This window comes from Ciconia boyciana, chromosome 9 (assembly GCF_034638445.1).
Source record: "Ciconia boyciana chromosome 9, ASM3463844v1, whole genome shotgun sequence".
Lineage (NCBI taxonomy): Eukaryota > Metazoa > Chordata > Aves > Ciconiiformes > Ciconiidae > Ciconia > Ciconia boyciana.
In genome coordinates, this window is record NC_132942.1 from 32,624,745 (window position 1) to 32,643,392 (window position 18,648).

Here is an 18,648-nt window from a genome sequence, read left to right on the forward strand (position 1 = left end):
CTGAAAGATCATAATTAAAATAAGTTTATAATTTCTAAGTGTATAATACAAAGCATTTGAAAGAAATGCCCTAAGAAATAGAGTAACACAGAGTCCAGGACTAGGACTCACATAGTTTAAGCTCCACTCATGGCTATGACACTTGATATGAGTGATGAAAAACAATTCACTACCTATGTTTGGGCTCAAATTTATGAATACCTGTAAAATGGGAGTAACAATAGATGTCTGAAACCACTCTGAAATCTGATAATGATCTGTTTAAATACTGGATACTATTATAAATTAATTGAACCCAACATCTTTCGTATGGTCTGCTTTACAATCAGATGTCAAGTTCTTTCATGTCTGGGTTCAAACAGCTGATTATAAGATGGCAGGCTCCATCCTACCGTATCATTCAATCATCTGCTGCTGTTAGCAGTGTGTTATTTTGGAAAGAGTGAATTTAATTTTTGAAATAACCAGAAAATTGCAAATAAAAGTAACTACCTTCATAAAAATAGTATTTTAAAATGGATATACAGAGTATGTAAAGTCATAAAAAGCCAGTTGGAGTGTGTGTAATCTGTCAATGAAACTGAACAAACACTGATTTCAGGCTTGGCATTATGAAACTATGACAGAGTAAGGAGTGCCCACTTACCATTCACTTCCATCTGTCTTTCACGTCACTGAAAAAGTGTTTTCAAATGATGAGAAGAAAAATCACTACCCTGCACTCCAGGCAGGACAGTACACTGAATTAATTAATGGCAAATTGTACCTGCAGAAGTAAATTAATCAAATGTATACAATAGCAACTTCTGAGTTTAAAGCTTCACCATTTAGAACTCAACTTCCAGAAACCTCACCGCACACACACAGATAAATCTTTATTTTAGGGGAAAAATGAAATTATCAGAGCAGTTTCATTTGTTTTTACATACAAAAGGCGGCACACCTGCACATTTTTCTACTTACGAACTTGTCTTACAAGTGCCTTGAAACAAATGGTGAACAACTGACCGGGATATTCGACAACACTGCATTTGGAGCTTATCGTGTTAACTGCAGCCGGCATGTTATCCCACACAACCACCACCACTACTGCCAACTGCTGTTGGACCAGTACAGGGCTGCCTTCTTCCTCAAATTTCAGTGCCAAGTTCTTAAAGAGTTCATTTACTTTAAAGCAAAACACAGGCCACTATGATGCTTCTCACAAATATTTTCATGAAAACAGAGGACCAGGTGTTCAGATTCAGTCAAGAAACCAATGCTGAAATGACAACCCTAATCCTAGGGACAGTACAAAAATGGCAGATTCAGCTTCCCATTTTTAATTTTTTTTTAAAAAGTGTATTCTTGCCATGCCCATTCTAGGACACCAGGAACTACTAATTGTGCACAGTTTGTTTACCTGTTGCTTTAGATCTTGTTTAGGCATTGGCTTCACTTCTTATAGAAAGGAATAACTAACTCAAGAATTACAATTAAAATGCAACAAAGAATAAAGTAAGGATTGAGATCTTTGAGTTCACAGTAGAGTAACATACTTTCTTTTGCAGGACTGAAACAGACAGTAGGTAAAATTCTTCAAAGTGCCCTAGCTACTTTGGCACCTATATGTCATTCACAGAAGAAAATAAAAGCACTTACACAAACTGGATTACAGTTCCTAAATAAAACACAAAGACTTTGAAAATTTTAACTAGTAATACATTAGTGTAAGAGAAGCATAATTCCCTTCAATGATTTTGAATTCAGTCCTAGTGCAGAGTAATTCAAAATTACATAGCAAGTCAGTGTCAGGATAATGCAGTCATCTAATACTATCCTTACAAAACAAATAAACAAAAAGCCCCTCCAACTCCAAAATCCAAAATAATACTTGGATCTGCCTACATTCATAGTTAGTACTGATAATTGCTATGTTGAAGAATCACAATTGTCAGGGTAAAATTCATTACACTGTAAAAAGCCTGCTCTGGAAAGGTTTATTCTCCACACTGTATATCTGCTCTTAGCTCATTGGTGAAGTAATTTCTCAGCACTGCTATCAACTCGTGCTGGAGACTAGCATTTCCCATTACAAGAGCAGTCAGCTGAACAATATCAGTCCAGTCTAAGCACCTGAGAATACCAATGGCTTCATCATAGAGTTTCTGCTGCTCAGCAGGAGGCAATTCCAATAAAATCTGAGCGACTGGCTTGAACTGTCCAGCAGACATCCAGGCACCAAGCAATCCACCAACTGCTCCTCCTAGAAAAGAGAGAGATGTTGCTCTTTACCAGTTAATGTTAAAACCTGAAATTCCATCTACAGCCTTCATCAACAATGTTCCCACCTTTATTAGAAAACAATGCAGAGTTGTGTATGTGTCTACTTTAACTGGGCTTATACGCGATGTTCAAAGCACCAAGAAGGATTTTTAAAGCTTTCTACATCCACAGCAATCACAAAGGAACTCTACACAATCAAAGCTAATAGCTTCAAGTTAGAAATCAGAAAAAAAAATAAGACTCCTTAGGGCGCTGGTCTCTTTACTAAAGCTCTACTACTAAATAAAACCATGCCCAGGGAAAACATCTGGCCTTATCAGTGCCATTAACACATAATCTCTTACTAGAGATTCCCAGAACGATCCAAGCTTTCCACTTCTAAAGTCTACCCCTCAGAAGGTGCTCGCAGAGACCAAACCCACCAGCTTTGTGGGGTTAGACACATTCATGCTTTCATCAACCAAATCAACACCCCACCTGCACCGCCCACCCCAGCTGGCCAAGAAATGCTCTGGTAATCAGTGGTTGTCATCAAGATAACAGCAGAGGGATCCTCTACAGCTAACGTGATGGTGGCTGCTGAGAAACCAGTGCCACACTCCTACGCAGTTGTTTTCTTTCAGAGAGTTACCAGTCTAACTTGCACCGCAGGCTCCCTGACAGGAATTCACCTGACCGACACCGCTGCCCAGAGACACAGACAGACAGACAGGAAGGAAGGAAAACCCTCACAATGGAGGGGCATCAGAACCGACTCTGCCTCCAAAATTCCCACCCCAGCGACTGGTCCTAAAAAGTCATTTATGCACTCACAGGGATGCAGTTTTTCACTAGACAAAAAAATCCTTAATTTGCACATTTTACTCAGTTGGCAATTCTTCCCGTGATACCACAGAAATACTTGAAAGCCTACGATGGCTGAATTAATCTTCAAGAACTTTTACGAGGACATCAATATCTGATTTAGGGGCACTTAATGCAAAAGCCACTAGAAGCATTGATGTCTGAGTTCCTAGTTTATTGAGACAAGATTTGTTACATGATCACACTTTTTCCCCCCAAGTGACACATCCACAATCCACTCTTCTCAGAGCAAGTCGTCCTTAGATCGCACTATAGGCTGCGAGTTTCTCCAGTGACCGCTGCAGATGGAAGGTAATTCATCCTCTAATTCTTGGTGCACGGCAGTGATAAAGACAATCCCTGCTACCCAGTCCCACACCTATCCAGGCTGTTTGTGCAAGTGAAAGTGCACCTGATTGCAAATGTTCCTGTAACTGTCCTAAAACCCACTAAAGACCCTGGGTCATTTACCTTTGCAATTTTTAAAGTTCAATGACAGTCTTCTGATTTAGTTGTACTGTAATCAGGACATGGCTTTTGGTATACTTAGTACTTATTATTCTTATTATATATAGTTATTATACTTATTGTTATATACTTTTGGTATATAGTAATAGGTATACTTGTTCCAGTGCCTTTATCAGTGGCTGAAGAACACCGAGCTTGACTGGGAGACATTATGAAAGCTTAAACAAACGCTTAAACAAAATGAGAAAACACATCCAAGAATAACTTCAGTGTTTCTCATCATCTCACTCAAGAATGAGGCCACTTACACTTTTACTTCTGATTTACAGCTTACAAATTTCTTACAAAAGCTTAATTTCAATTCTTTGTTCCTGATAACTTCAGTCATAAGTTTGTCAAAATATTATTTTTTGCTATTAATTAAGCTCTGTAACAGGAGTAAATACACAGCTTCATTTTACATTTTCTGTTATCACTCATCACATATTATTTGCTTATTTTTTGTAACTCAACCTTGCTAACCCTCATGCAGGCATACTGGTGTTCACTCCAATACCAATAAGCCCGTGAAATTGCTGGAACTGCTCACAGGAATAAGGAGCATTCAAGGACCAAGGCCCACATGACTTCAGTGATAAGGCAGCTTTCAAACTAGACAACTCTAAATTCAGGAGACATAGAAGAGACAACTCTCTACTATTAGACTCTGGCCTTCCTGTCATTTTCCATACAAGGAAAAAAAGCAAAGTGACAGGGAATAATGAATTCCGGAGGAAAAAAACAAGTTCACCAAGTGGATAGCAGGTACTTTTAAAATACAAAAATAAACATCATTTTTAATAACATCGTTAGGAAGATGATCCTGTCCCTTGCTAAGGCTGACTAAGAATACTTATTCACCCTTGCTTTACACCCAAATTTTTTTTCTTCTGTGCCACAAGGTACCCCCGGACTGCCACCATCGTGTCTCGTGCTCCTTCGCCCTGCCTCACCCCTCTCCTCTTCGCCCCCCCAGCGCTGGGCAGAGCCCGCACTACCGAGCTCAGAGCCTGTTACTTTGCTCTCTGTTTCGTCCCACACCTCAGACACTGGTGCACCTCAGCAGACAGGAAACAGGGCTCTACCCACCAAAAGCAAATGATTTATTAACAGCTTGTTCAAAGGGTTTCAAAGGTGCCGCTATCTCAGCCTCAGACCTCGGGATGGCTTCCCATTTGCCGCACAAGAGTCAAAGTCAGCAAGGTCACTATCACCCTCGAAGGAAACCCTGACATATGCCTTCCTGATGCACACCTCGTTTCTAAAAAGCTGACATATAAAATGCCATCTTATTAAAGCCCAGCTACATGAAATCCCAGCACTGCATGCCCCTTTCCTTCAATCCATATGTACTCCACAGACTTCCTAGTTTCTTCCCTCAGGGAGGTAACTACACTTCTTGTTCCTAAAGAAACACACGCTTACCTACAGCGACTCCAGGTGGACCTCCCATCAGACCCCCAACAAATGCTGTTGCACCCACCACCAGTGCTCCTCGACCAGAGTGTTTGACAGCAGCTTTTATCCCCTTCTTCTCACAGAGATGGCAGAACAGTTGCATCACATCATTAATATTGACAGGCATCTTGGCGAGTTAAAGTCCTGAAAAAGACGTTTTAAGTTATCTTTTGATCGCTGCAACAGGGACTAAATTTTGCTGCTAAACAAGTTCAGGTGTCTGTGAGACTACAAGGACAGAGGCACAGTCAATACGCAAAAAAAAAAAAAAAATCACTTTCTCTTTCATTTCTGGGAATACCAAAGCTATTTGCAAACAGCTAAAGGTAACTGAAACTGCAAATGAAACCTGAAATAGATCAAAAAAAATCTGGTTTTATGACAAATTCAGAAGACCAAACAAGGACAAGTACCAGCAATGAGAGACTTAAGAAAGTTTCTATCTAATTCTACAGTACATTGCCTTTGCCTCAAGCAATTGCAGCGTGCATTCAGCATCACGCACAGCTCTGGGAAAAAGACAAAGCAGAGCCTCACTCTACTGCAACTAGCAGATTATAATTGACAAATTTATCAGGTATTTTCTCCTTGTCCTAATTCTTGCCACAAATCAGTTGTTTGTTTTCACATATCAGTTCTCCCCGTTTTGTTATATGCTTAAACACTTCCACGCCAATTTCTGAAGGCGGGAGGTTCTCTGTAGCAAGCAAGAAGAGCCTGAGGAAGGGAACAGATTTCAGAAGGAGTTGGAATAGAGACCTGGGACTGGGAATAAACGGGGAGCTCTGGAGACAGGGCATCAGAAATGCAGGGGTGTATGTGTACGGCGGTCGGGACTCAGAGCAGACACGCGAGACAACTCTCGTGTACGAGGAGGCAGAGAGATGGGACCTCAGCCCCCTTACACACAGTGACAAGCCCCCAGCATGGGGCAGATACCTGCCCCCGAGAACAATCCCTCTGAGACCAAACCTTTTCCACCTTGTTCACTTACTGTTGCTGCCTATCTAAGCCCGCTCATTTCCATAGAGGCCCACAGAGAGCGTGGCTATGCATCGCTGCTGCTGCGGCCACTGCTGACAAAAAGGGAAGCACGGCATGCCCGGGTGAAGGTTCCAGCCCCCAATCCTGCAGGCACGGGAAGCCACGCTATTGCACTGAACACAACCCTGAGAAGAGGCACATGAACATGACCTAGTTAAAAAAAAAAAAAAAAACAACCACCTAATACAGGGCACCTTTTCGGAATTTCTGCATATTAACTATTCTTCTCCCCAGGTGGCTTGCCTTGTCACAGCAGGTAACTCAGGAGGCATAACAGAAGCAAATATGTGCCTCAGAGTTGCAGGTGCCACCAAGTGTAGTGAGCAAGGAAAGAGGCTGCATGAAGAAACAGCATGGCTTCTCTGCTTTAAAAAAGGAAAGATTCTACCTGAAGAAAAAGATTTTACCCCTTATTTTGCACCTAATGTTTGACTGCTGTTAAGCCAGCCACTTGAATCAAGCTTTTTAGAAATGGTTACTACGCTCTAACTTTTCCAGGCACCCATCCTGCAATCTCAGAGAGATATCTGCAAAAACACCGACCCCTCAAAATTACAACTGAATTCAAATGCAGCTCTGCTTGAGTACAGTGTTACACAATGTCAAGCACTGAAAAATCCATCTTTGGCTTTCCATTTGGCAAAGCAAGTGGATACTTTTGACTTTAACAACTATTTTAATGATAGGAGAACAGACAGAGATACTGAAAATATCCTCATGTTGCAAAAATAGGTTCAATACTAGTGAACGACACTGATTCAGACCAATGAGATCAGAGGAAAACCCATAAAGTGAAATTAAGAAATGACATCCCCATAGCAGAGTTGGAGGAGTGTTCAGTAAATAAGGCCCGAGGACTTAGCGCTGAACAGCGAGAAAAAGCTTGCTCATTAAGCAAATACCCTCCATTCTGCACACCAAGTGAGGAAAGGGCTTGCAGGGCAAAAAGAAGAAAGTATTCAATATGATTAAAAATATAATGACATACACACAGAAGGCACAGATTTATTGTCGCACATGTAACGTTAGCACTATCGAACAGATGAGTGTTTTGTTTTCAAGCCTCTAGAACACTTTTTATCCCAGTGCGTGTGCAATACTTTCTCAGCCCAAGTCAACTTGTCTTCAAGTCTTTCTTGAACAGATCTCCTCAGTGCAAAGTGAAAATGGAGTGGTATCACACAATTTTTCATATTAAAAATTAACTACTGTGAAAGTGAAAGCTTTCTTTTGCGCTAAAATGGCTGACTCCAACTCATCTGTGTCACTGCAGTATGCAAGCACTGCTGACGCTAAACAAAAATCTGGGGTTTGGGAAGGCACCACATATACTCCATAGCTGCAGAGAGGCACAGTAGGAAATTCATCAAATAGTTGCATTTCTCTCACTACTTCATTCATTTCCATGCCAGTCTAAGGAAAACATCAAAGCTCTTCATTTTACCACTACTGCTTTTGGGTTTTTGGCAGGCTTATGACACAGCAGTGTATCAGAACGCCAGTGCATGCTGGTTAGTGACAGCAGAGTGACACACTCTGCTTCCAGAGTTATATATTATCTCATTTAATACGATTCAAGCTCAAAGTAATAAAGAAATGGCTGCTCTGCTTGTCCTAGAGCAGTAGGAAAAAACACCCCAAAATATACAACTGGTATTTGTTTTTACCTTCTTAACAAAAGGTGAGCAGATTGCCACTCAGAGTAACATTCACACCAGCACCAAGAGGCCTTAAGCGCTGCAGGATTCAGTTCCTCCTCTCAGTGCGACGGGAATTGATTCATGCTTGTCCTGCACTTCCTTAGCATGACCTCGGACTAACCCAACCGCCTGAGTGCTGAAATGAATTTGCTGCTTCCCTTTGGGCCAAATCCAGCGAACGTCTCGTGCAAAGCTCTTCAGTATGAAGGCTCTGTGGCATGGACAGAAAACGTAAGTTGGAGAGAGCTGACAACACAATACGGCTCTCGTTGAGAGTAATATAATCTGTTTTCCCCCAATCAACCTGACTGATTTCCACAATTTCCTAAACCAATCCAACTGTAATATACGTGAAATGATATTTTGTGAGCTGAAGCATCAGGTTTCTGCAGTGCATAGAAACTGGCTGTCCACAGAAAGGCACACGCACTACTCCATCCACCACACTGCCAATACTAGGAAATCGCCTTATGGTGACGTGGCCATCTCGAGCACTGCAAAGGTGATCAGCTAATCTGGGGTTTCTCTGAATAAATAAAAAACTCTTTCACGACTAGATTCAAAGTGCAATTGGCTTAAGGGTGAAAAAAACCCAGACCATAATGAAAACAGGAATCACACTGCTATCTGGTGGCATACAAAGTGTAGCAAGCACACAAATTCACAATAACGTATTAGTCTCAAGATAAAGTAGAAATGTACTCGAACTCAAGCAAGTTGAGTATTTTTTCCATAGTAAATTATTTTACTGCTTTACTCCCCTCATAACTTCCCCAAAGGGAATTTCCACTCGCAAAGTTAACACTTATTTGTGGTTTTTGGCTTGGTTGAAGAAGGTCCCTGGCACAGCAGAGTCATTCCCGCTTCATCCTGAATGTGAGCGTCACACACAACATTCTCAAAGACATTACAAGGAGCACTCATTTTCTCCCAGCTCTTACAAGTATTTCTATGATCTCTTAGCATATTCACTATATTTTAAGTCCTGTAGTGAATACAGTAGCTGATGCACAGCACATACAAATTTTTTTTAAACTGTACATATAGAGCACTAGTGGGAGCCATTAAAATGTAAACCATGTATTACAACACATACACATAAAGTAATCCCAGAGATTCCTATATTCAGCACAAAGACACAGATGAGTGGACCAACGTTCCAGAGACCTTTTATAAAGTCAGACTATTACAAATTTCTTTGGCAATTTCAGGTTCTGATGAAGAATCAAGGCACTCAAGCAGACAATCTTCAGTGAGCATGTATTTTTTTAACAATACATTACAGGCCATGAAAGCAGGATATTTTAACAGTACATTAGCAAGTTGCCGCACAGAGACGCCAGAAGGAGTTTAACCTGCTACTAGGATAAGCAGCCCCAAAAGAAAAAAAACCCCAAACAAACCCCCAACCTCCCCCCCCCCCAAGTCAGCAGACAGACAGCTAGCTTTAGGCTGAGGAAATCAAACAAAAGGCTTATAAAGCTCTGCAGCTGCAAACCTCTAACACCTCACAGACTGCTAAGGTCTGCAGGAAGCCAACTGCAAGAATGCAGAGCTCAAATGTGGCTGATGCGGTTGACATCAACGTAAGGATCAGAACCACTGGGCGGGCAGAATAGGAAGATAAGCGTATTTGAAAAGGCCAGTGAACTACAAAGGATCAAGAATCCTACTCCAGATTAAAAGGACCTGTAAGTTTTATGTGTCAGAGGCAGAACCAGAAGACAGACAAAAATATTTATAAACTTTGATTGTCTAACTGACCAGTAAACAAATGTGCAATTTGATGCCAGCAATGAGTTATTCTCTGTGGAATCCACCCAGACGTTAAGAAACACTAGGAATGTAAAATACTGGATTTGCACTAATGAGGGACAGAAATGCCAATGACTTCCATGAAATGGGGCCCTGCCTTCAGAGTTGCTGAGCCTCCACAGCTCCTACTGACTTCACATGGCATTGAGAATATTCAGCACTTCAAGAACAAAAAAAAAAAAAACACAAACAAAAAAACCCCCCAAGAGTTTTGGAAAATGAAGCTGCTGAGAAATCAAACTTCATTGTATAACAGACCTTCCTTTTTTGTTCTACTGCAATTCAGTAGCTGTGTTGCTCTTCTCTTTGTGGTCTCCCCAAACACTCACCTGAGATGTTAGACTTTGTACTTCTGACTAAATTAGATGATGCTCTCTCTTTCACCCCAGGGACTGGGGAGCAAAGTGAGCAACGATACTGCTCTACCTATCCAAAGAGAACGATGGCATCATGTGTTTGTATCTCATCTTTGAGCCTACAACCAATGGGTTTTACTAAAAGGTACATTCCTCTCAGAACTAGTTTATTACTTCTTAAGAAGAAAAATGCCATAGAAAGAATTAAAACAACAAAAGAATCACATTGTGCCCAACTCACTGAAAGTCCTTTTAATGCAAACAGCTGGAAAGGGTCCCCACATTCATCTATGGCATGAACCTCACTTCAGCTCTTTCCTATTTAACATTCCCATCTCATTATCCTACCTCCCCCTTCACAGAATGATGACTTTAGACAGGCAAAAGCCATTTTATCCCCTGGGTTCACTGTCCCACTTATATAAAAAAATGCCCTCCCAAATGTCCATGCAGGAGATATTCTAACCAGTACACAGCCTGGCCCACAGCTGAGCTGTCCTCACTGCTCCTTACAACCTCCTATTAACAGAGTATACACTTCACTAGACATCTCTACCATGTGCGCGTTCATAGAACAAAAGTCACCTACAGGACAAATTCCAAACCTACCAAGCAATGAAGGCATAGGTCTAACTCCTCTTACCAGGAGTCAACTTTATCTTGGTGGACACCACACAGTGATAAGCAAGAACGTGGGGCGAGAATCTCCATACAACTGTTAGAAAGCAGACACATGAACTGTGTAGATCTTCAAACTGGAACTTCAAGACAACAGCAAATACTGCTACAAGCAGAAATGCCCAGGAGATAACGCAGGACAGTTTCTTCTGTCTCAACTGTACAGCAACAGCTCTATCGGTACTGCAACTTTTTATAATAAATATGAGATCAGCACTGGAGCAAAAACAAATGAAAAGTACTCAGCAACTGAGGCAGACTAAAGAACACAATTTCACAAACAACAGCGTGCACAAAGATCTGACTTGATGATTAAACAGGCCAGAAGTCCATTAACTATTTCAATAATAGCTGGTGGGTGGGCATGGAATCAAGATATTCCTATCCGCAAAGCAGCACTGTCTCATCACTGGTCCATATGCACACTGGTGGCTTGAGTAGCATTTCTGCTCCTAAATCATCACTTTCTGAAAATCCTACCCTTAGAGCCCAGCCTAGTATTTAAAATCTGCAAAGCAGGTGGCTTGATTTAAATCATGATTGGCATCAGCAGCCAGTAAAACTTCATTTAAATATACCAGTTTTAAGTCTGCTCTGCATTTGTAATTTTCAGTTCTTTTCCTAAGGCAGGGTTCTTTCCTACTTATTGGTGTGAAGATTAAAACATGTTGATTGCCACTCGTTATCTCTGTATTTGGTACTCTTCTCTCCCAACCACGAGGATTCACTACATCTACAAATATTTATTATAAGAATATAATCATGCTGCTGACTATACAAATCAAATGCTCATTTTTGTTTGAGTTTCAATTATATTAGAAGATGGTAAGAAACTCGTCTATTTGCTAGACAATCTGAATTCAATTGAAAAGCATAAAAGAGCATTTTAATATTGTTTTGTAAGAACTGTGACCTTAAGAGTATTGCTTACTTTCTTCTTTTGTGTATTTATCGAAGCATGTACATTTATCAAAGCATTTAATTGGTTTATTTAACAAAAAGAGGCAATAAATTTACTCATTATATAAACAAACTACTTCGAGGAACCAAGGAGCTGATTTTACAAGGCTCTTGTAAAATGCAGGTAAATATTCAGTGGGAATGATCTCCTTCCATCGAGATTAAAGGAAATTTGGGGCCCAATCTGTCTATGCGCTTAGGATATCCCGCTTACCTGGACTGGAAAGTTACTAAGTGTCTGCGAAAGACTGGCTGCAAGTCCTTCACCCCTTCAAACTTTTTTAGACCTACACAATGTCTTTTTAATTTATAAATTATGGGTGGAAGTTTTTTTTTTCATTTCCTAGCCAGCTTCTCCATTTTGAAAGCAATATTTGAAAAAGAAGGAGCTACAGGTCGCTTGCATCAGCTAGCTGGTATTGAAGCCAAAATGATCAGACTTTTGGTTAAGAATGAAAAAGAGCTGACACTTGGAAAACACATAAACAGCAAAGCTTGTTCCCCTGTAGAGATACCTGGCGCAGCACATTGCAGTGATATCTTCGAAACCTGAACTAAGCTTGAAAATTAAAGATGCTTTCCCAGACGCACTACAAAAACATAAACTTCAGCTCATTAAAATTAATCAATGTTCTGAATATTTTAAAATTTATTAAAATCTTTATGACTAAAATAGGCTGAGCATAAAATGTAATTATAAACTCTTTCAAACAGCTGAAATTTAAATTACACTTCAGATATATTTTTTATTTATTTTCCTACAACGCCAATTTCAGGTTTACTATTGCTGAAACGATGACACAGCCGCAACGGAACTCGGGGAAAAAAGAAATCAGAAGTTAAAGAAGAGTTCGACCCCCTCTGAAGGTTTTCAAGGCTCTTCTCACCGTATCCACACAACGCCTCAAATCCAGGGGCGGCCCCGCAGGCTGGCCCGGTGGTGGCCCGCCGGGACGGGGCCGGGGCCGGGGCCGGGGCTCGGCACGGCCCCAGAGGCCCGCCGGGCTCCCCCGCGCCCCTCCCCTCCCCTCCCCTGCCGCCCTCCCGGGCCCGCTCCCCACAGCGCCCGGCTGCCGCAGCCGGCCTCTTCTGGAATCTTCCCGGCCGCCGCAACCGCAAACCCCGCTGACGCCGGGCAGGGGTCGGGGGGAGCTCCCCGGCACGCGGAGGGGACAGCGGGGCCCGCCCGGCCAGGGGCACGCAGCGCCGCGGCTCCCGCCCCCTTGGGCAGAGCCGGCGCCAAGCCCCGCCGCGGCCCTTCCCTCCCTCCCTCCTTCTTCCGCCCGCCTGCCTCAGGCGGCAGCGCGCCCGGCGCACCGGAGGCCGGCAGCACAGGGCTGCGGCGCCGCCGGGGAAGGAGCGCGACCCGGCGGGCGACCCCGGCCCGGCCCGGCCCAGCCTCCTGCCCTGCCCGCCCCGGGCCCGCGGCGCCGCTCCGGCGTCGGCGGCTGCCCCGCCAGTGAGCGCCGCGCCCGCGGCAGCCCGCCCTCACCTCCGCGCCGGCCGCGGCACGCTGGGAGCGGGGCGGCGGCAGGCCTCGGGGAGCGGGCGCGGCTCCCTCCGCTGGAGCCGGCCTCACCGGCGGCTCCCGCGCTTGCTCCGTGGAAGAAGCGCGCAGCCCGCCGCGGCGTTCGGCGATTGGGGATGGTGTGCCGCCGCCCCTTCCTCCCGCCTGCCCCCGCGGCGGCACCGCGAGCAAAGCCGGGCCAGGCCCCCGAGGCGGGCGGTGCGCGCCGGGCCGCGGGGCTGGCGCCCCGCCCGGGCCGGCCCAGGCCGGAGGTCAGGCGCGGGGTAACCGCTCCCCTGGAGCTCGGTGCTCGCTCTGGAAGAGCACAACACGCCCCGGGGAGCATCTGCCGCTCCTGTGCGCGGAGGCGGCCTTAGCGAGGGATACCGCAGAACGCCGCAGCGTTTTCGGGTACAGGCTGCTGTGGAAGAGCAGGTCCCGATGCCAGCTGAGCTACCGCAGGAGGAGGAAGAAAGGGAGTGCTTACCACAGAGTGCTATTAGGACATGCCCGGCCCTAATCTGAGAATATTTTTTGCACACTTTTCATCCATGTTTATTTCAGTCATCGGCTCGGTGAAGCGCAGCGTTGCTAGTCTGGTACAGCACCATATGTAATCAAACAAGCTATGCACTGAAGCAGCGTTAAACAGCTGTGTCACATATGGCTCCCGAAATATCACACGGTTTCTTAACACCAGTGCAATCTTGAAAAGCTACTGCCTAATGTTAAAAATGCTGCCGTTTCCCAAGAACAGATTATTAACAGAGGTTTTTGGTTTTGTCGGCTAAGCCTTTATTATGATTTCATTTCTGATTTAAGGTAAACCTTCTCCCCTCAGTTCCTTGTTGAGAAGATGAAAAAGCAGGATGAGGAAAAGAAGGAGGAATATAACTCACAATTTTTGTCCCTTTCCTGTGGCTGCACTGGGGACTTGTTAACCTCCCCATGCTTTATCCGATGACATAAAATATCTCTCTGTGTAACAACTCAAAATGTTACAGGTCTACTGGTGCTCTTGATTTTTACGATTTGGATGTAAAAAGCAAATGTAATTCCTAAAATGAGCAAAGAACCAAAATGCCATGTACATTTTAAAAAGTAACACCCCAAATTCCAGCTGTAAGGAGCTTTCCAAGGAGCAAAATTAAAAGCAAAGAAGGCTGCCAACCATCGAAGGAGGGAATTTTTGTCAATCTATCCCAAACTGAATCATTACTTCACTACTCTGGTTAAAAATAAACACAGGTTATTAGGGCTACATCAGCAGGTATTTATTAGGTCTATTTTTTTCTATGGTAGAAGTTACTAAAATGAAAATGCAAGATAACAGTGCAGAGTGTATCCTTTAAGGATGTACGTGCTGCTGTAAATCATACTACACTCTCAGAGAAATTCTGACTTTGTTGAAGTCAGTGGGAATCTGGTTATTGTTATCAGCCGGATTAAGACTTGATTCTGTACGTAGTTACCAGCCCGCATCTGGTAGCATGTCTGTTACTCGCCTTGGTGAGCATTAACCAAGACACATGAATCGGCACACCAACATTCCACCAAACATTCTGTGAGTCTGGGCTACGTAACAGCGCAGAAGTCCTATTTTCGGTCTTCCTGAAGCAGCAAGACCTGCAACAGATTTTCTCCTGACCACGTTTGCTACCCGGCGGGCTCCATCTGGTGGCTTCGCACACCTCGCCATCACAGGGCTTCGGCTACAAGCTTGCCGTTCGGCAAAAAGTCATCCTAAAAGCGAGAAGGGACAGCTCTCCTGGCTGTATTCTCTTGTACAGGATCGAGTCTTCTGGCTGGATCTGTCACTAATTCTAGCGTGTATTTATGCACATTTCAACATCCACTCTTAACAAATAATTAGTACCTGAGATAAACGGTCACGTGCTTTTTAAATTCTAGGAGTGGAGTGAGAGCAGTTCAAGGTGGTCCTGCTGCAAATCGGATCCTGCCAATAATCTCACTGTATTCGCTGCAGTATGCTGGGCTCTTACAAGTACTAGATGTCATTGCTGTTGCTATATCGTAGTTCTCTTTGTCCCCTTTATCAGCATTGATTCACTATTTAATTTCCTTTATCAGGATGTTTTACATCTTTTTCGTCTTCTGTAGAGTCCTATATGGTTTAGTAGGCATGGAGGTGTTGGGTTGACGGTTGGGCTAGATGATCTTAGAGGTCTTTTCCCACGTTAATGATTCTATGATTCTATATAGGAACTCTATACTTTTACAAATCAAGAGCAGAAAAAAAAAGTTCCCTTTCACCTCCAAAAATCCTCAAGTCACCTGTCAAAAGCAAGAATCAGAAATCAGCTACAGCAGTGGTGCGTTGGCATTCTGGTTTGGTGAGCCACTTGGCAGATTTCTGTCAAGTCCTTCCCTAACATACAGCAGAACCCAGAATAACCACAAGCCGGCTCAGCATGGCCTCAGCATGCTGGGTTCACTGCATATTTTCACAGCTTTTGACATACTAGGAGATAGGCCAAGGGGTGCCAGGAACGATTTCAGCTGGAGATGGACTGTTTTTACCAACAGAATGACTCATTCTGGCTTTCAGCCTGCTCCTTATGGGGTCTCAAGAAAATGCCCATCAGGAACAGGCTCAGTCTGGAGGAACTGTCCAGAAATACCTGATGCAATTATCTGAAATACCTATAGCCTTCACAGGAAACCATGACAGATTTTTTTTAAGACAAGGCACTTAATCTTGTTGGACAGAAAAAAGCTTGTTTCTCTACATTTTCTTCTGCGCCAGATTCCCAGAGAAAACACAAGGATTAGGCAACTGTATGACAGACTTAGTTTCATCATTTCATCTAGTTGCACTTTTTTTTTTTTTCTTAAAATCTTTAAATTTCTTACTATCACAATGGCAGGAAAAAAACATTCAAAACTTGAGGCATGCACAGGTAATACAGATCCATTTGCCTAAGTTTGCAAGGCACCTAAAAATACTCTTGAGATTTCCCTTTCGTGTCAGTGTGTTAACTTGGATATGGGTGAGGATGGTTTAATTTACAACATTACATCAAAGCAAGAAAAGAAGAAAAAGGAAGAAATGCCATGTATTCCCCAGAATGTGTGATGGGAGTGGTCCACAGACAAGAAAGGGGATGGAAGATGTTACAAAGCAGGCTTCTAATCATATGCAAGTTCAGGAGGGTAAGAGTTCCCCCAGAAGTCTGGGAAACCCTATGCTGCAGTGAAGAAAAGCTGCTTTGCTTATCCCTGACTAATGTCTAGGGCTCTAGACAACCTACATCTCTCCCTAGATACTATAAAACCCCAGTATGCATGCTCTTATAGGGTCACGGGAACAACAGCATCTGTTCTGAAAGAATCTGCCACTTCTGCTTCATATTATATTTATAATTTGAACCTTCCCTTCTTGACAACAATACAGTTTTATAACTTCTGAGTTCCTGGTATTATACTCTGGATTAGCAAGAAAATGGTGAGCTTCTCAAGATCAAACAAGGCACAACCTGTATCAAAAGAGAAAATGAATATAAAAGTAATGCTATAGCATTTAAATCCTTGAACAGAGCCACTTAGTAAGGGAAATTTTGCAACTGCAGAATGGCTGTTTAAAAGGAACGGCGCTTTCTCCAGAACTCTCTGCAATGAGAAAAGGCAACATTTATAAAACCAGGAAACTAACTCCAGTTTTCATCTATTAACACTCTTCACTTCTGTGCATGCAGGTTAAATAATATAGTAAAAATGACCGAATCGCTATAGGAGGACACAATAGCAGCTTACAGAGATCCACTACAAGCAAAGCATATGCTTGATGGCAAATCTTTTCCCCATTTCCTACAATAGATATTCATCAGGGTCTGACTTCTAATTGAATGCAAATAAAGGATATAACAGGTTTTTGCATATGAAGTGAAGATATAGAACATCTGTCTCTCCACAGCCTTTCAATGTACCTTATGTGACATGAAGCAAAGAAGAGGTTTGCCTCATCAGCTGGTAGGAAACGGTTTGAAGAACAGTATGACTGAACTAAATCATTCCACCACTGCTGTAAAAGGTGCTTTTTTGGTCTCCCCACACACTCTCAGGTGATAAAATGACAAGTTGGGCAAAATCAGTTTCAATGCCAAAAAGATGGACTACTGGTGCAGAAGGTCACAAAACACTATTAATTGCCTTATATCATCTCAGTCTTGAAAGATGATCCAAAAATATAGGCTGGTGCTTTGGAATAAGGCACACGTTGCTAGCTAGTACCATCCAAGCGAGCTGTTAAAGATATTTAAGGCATATCCGTAACTGCAAACGGTTTACCTATCTTCTGCTCTTTTAGTCTCTTATTATAGTAGTCATTTACGCTGTTCTACTTCCTCAGCAGCCTAATTCAATAATTGTGTTTACTGGTACAGAGTAGCCATTTTGTGACCTTTTCAGAAAAAGCTACAGCAAATCTGAATGTAAAAGTCAGTGTCCTGAAATTAGTTTACGTGTTTATATGTTACAGCATGTATGAACACTGAAGTGGAAATAAAATCCTGGTTAAAAAATAGCTACACAAAATACCTGCAAGGTTTCCAGAGAGGAGCTAAAAAAGAGACAGTCTCCTACAACCACTTCCTCCACTCATCACTCTTTTGCAGAATGTGTTTAAGAAAAGTGCATCTGAGCTTTCTTCAAACCTCTAATTAAAGGGCATACATAAAGTAGACAAAATTCAAAATCACATCTAAAATGCATATTGTAAACTCAGTTAAGGAGCAAAGCATTCTAGTATCAAGGATGGAAGGATGACATTTGAAGGTGCCTGGAATAAAGTCAGTGATAGATTTCCATGCTTGATACTATTCAGTGGTATGAGAAATCTGTACCATAACCTGGTGCTTGTGGAGTCCAAGAATAGTAAATGTTCAGCCACATATAATTCTGGCCCCAAACATACAGTAGTTTGGAGACGCAAAGAGGAAGCACAAAGAAGCTGACTTAAGTCCCATCAGAGTCAAGGGTCCTTGGCTGACTTCACTTCCAACCTTACACCGATTTCATGGGTGCTGAATGACAGCCCAAATTTTACAATGTTGTTAGACTAAGTTTCCTGTTCTTCTGGAAACACAGAACAATTCTCTCCAGCCTTCTTGGGTCTGAGTTCTGATAATGTGGCAGGCAAGAGGGGAGCTCACAGTCAGCTAGGTAGTAGGGTGGAAGGGAAGAGGCCAGCCTGTACAGATTGCATTGCCTGATTTTCTTTTCTCATGCGATAGGTTGGACGCAAGAAGATGGAAAGGTGATGGACAAGATTCAAAGCTTCCAGAAGTCACTGCAAATACTCATACGTGTTACAATGGGATTTTCAGACTTACACAGTTTAGCATGTTATATTTTAATACTGCCTCCTGGGCCACCTCTCTGCTTCACTTGCAATCACAAGGGTGATTGGTCACCATTTGGGATCACACATAATGCCTATGCGGCTACAACAGGGTTGTCTAAAGAGCTATTGCTAAGCTAAATGAAGAGCAGGGCA

General features: G+C 42.9%; 2 protein-coding genes across 4 annotated transcripts in view; both read right to left on the bottom strand.

Moving 5' to 3' along the window:
* Positions 1 to 849: 849 nt before the first annotated feature.
* Positions 850 to 5,200, bottom strand: C9H19orf12 (chromosome 9 C19orf12 homolog). The gene is made up of 2 exons (XM_072872430.1): positions 5,041 to 5,200; positions 850 to 2,245 (listed from the first exon to the last, which is right to left on the bottom strand). Exons 1-2 carry the CDS (start codon positions 5,198 to 5,200, stop codon positions 1,980 to 1,982), a joined length of 426 nt encoding a protein of 141 aa, XP_072728531.1. The 3' UTR covers positions 850 to 1,979.
* The window catches only part of LOC140656552 (uncharacterized protein F13E9.13, mitochondrial-like), a 57,093-nt gene continuing 43,523 nt past the window's right edge, over positions 5,079 to 18,648 (bottom strand). The window contains exon 8 of one of the 3 annotated variants that reach the window (XM_072872426.1): positions 5,079 to 5,217. In XM_072872426.1, the coding sequence (XP_072728527.1) occupies positions 5,210 to 5,217 (8 nt within the window). In that variant the 3' untranslated portion in view covers positions 5,079 to 5,209. Of the gene's footprint in view, positions 5,218 to 7,927; positions 8,029 to 16,532; positions 16,631 to 18,648 lie in introns of those variants that run through there. The other 2 variants (XM_072872425.1, XM_072872424.1) reach the window with 2 other exon arrangements.

Coding starts and splice junctions, on each gene's coding strand:
- C9H19orf12 (XM_072872430.1), bottom strand. CDS start 5,200: ATGCCTGTCAATATTAATGATGTGATGCAACTGTTCTGCCATCTCTGT. Junction 2,246..5,040: donor TCCACCTGGAGTCGCTGTAG/GTAAGCGTGTGT, acceptor TCTCTTTTCTAG/GAGGAGCAGTTGGTGGATTG.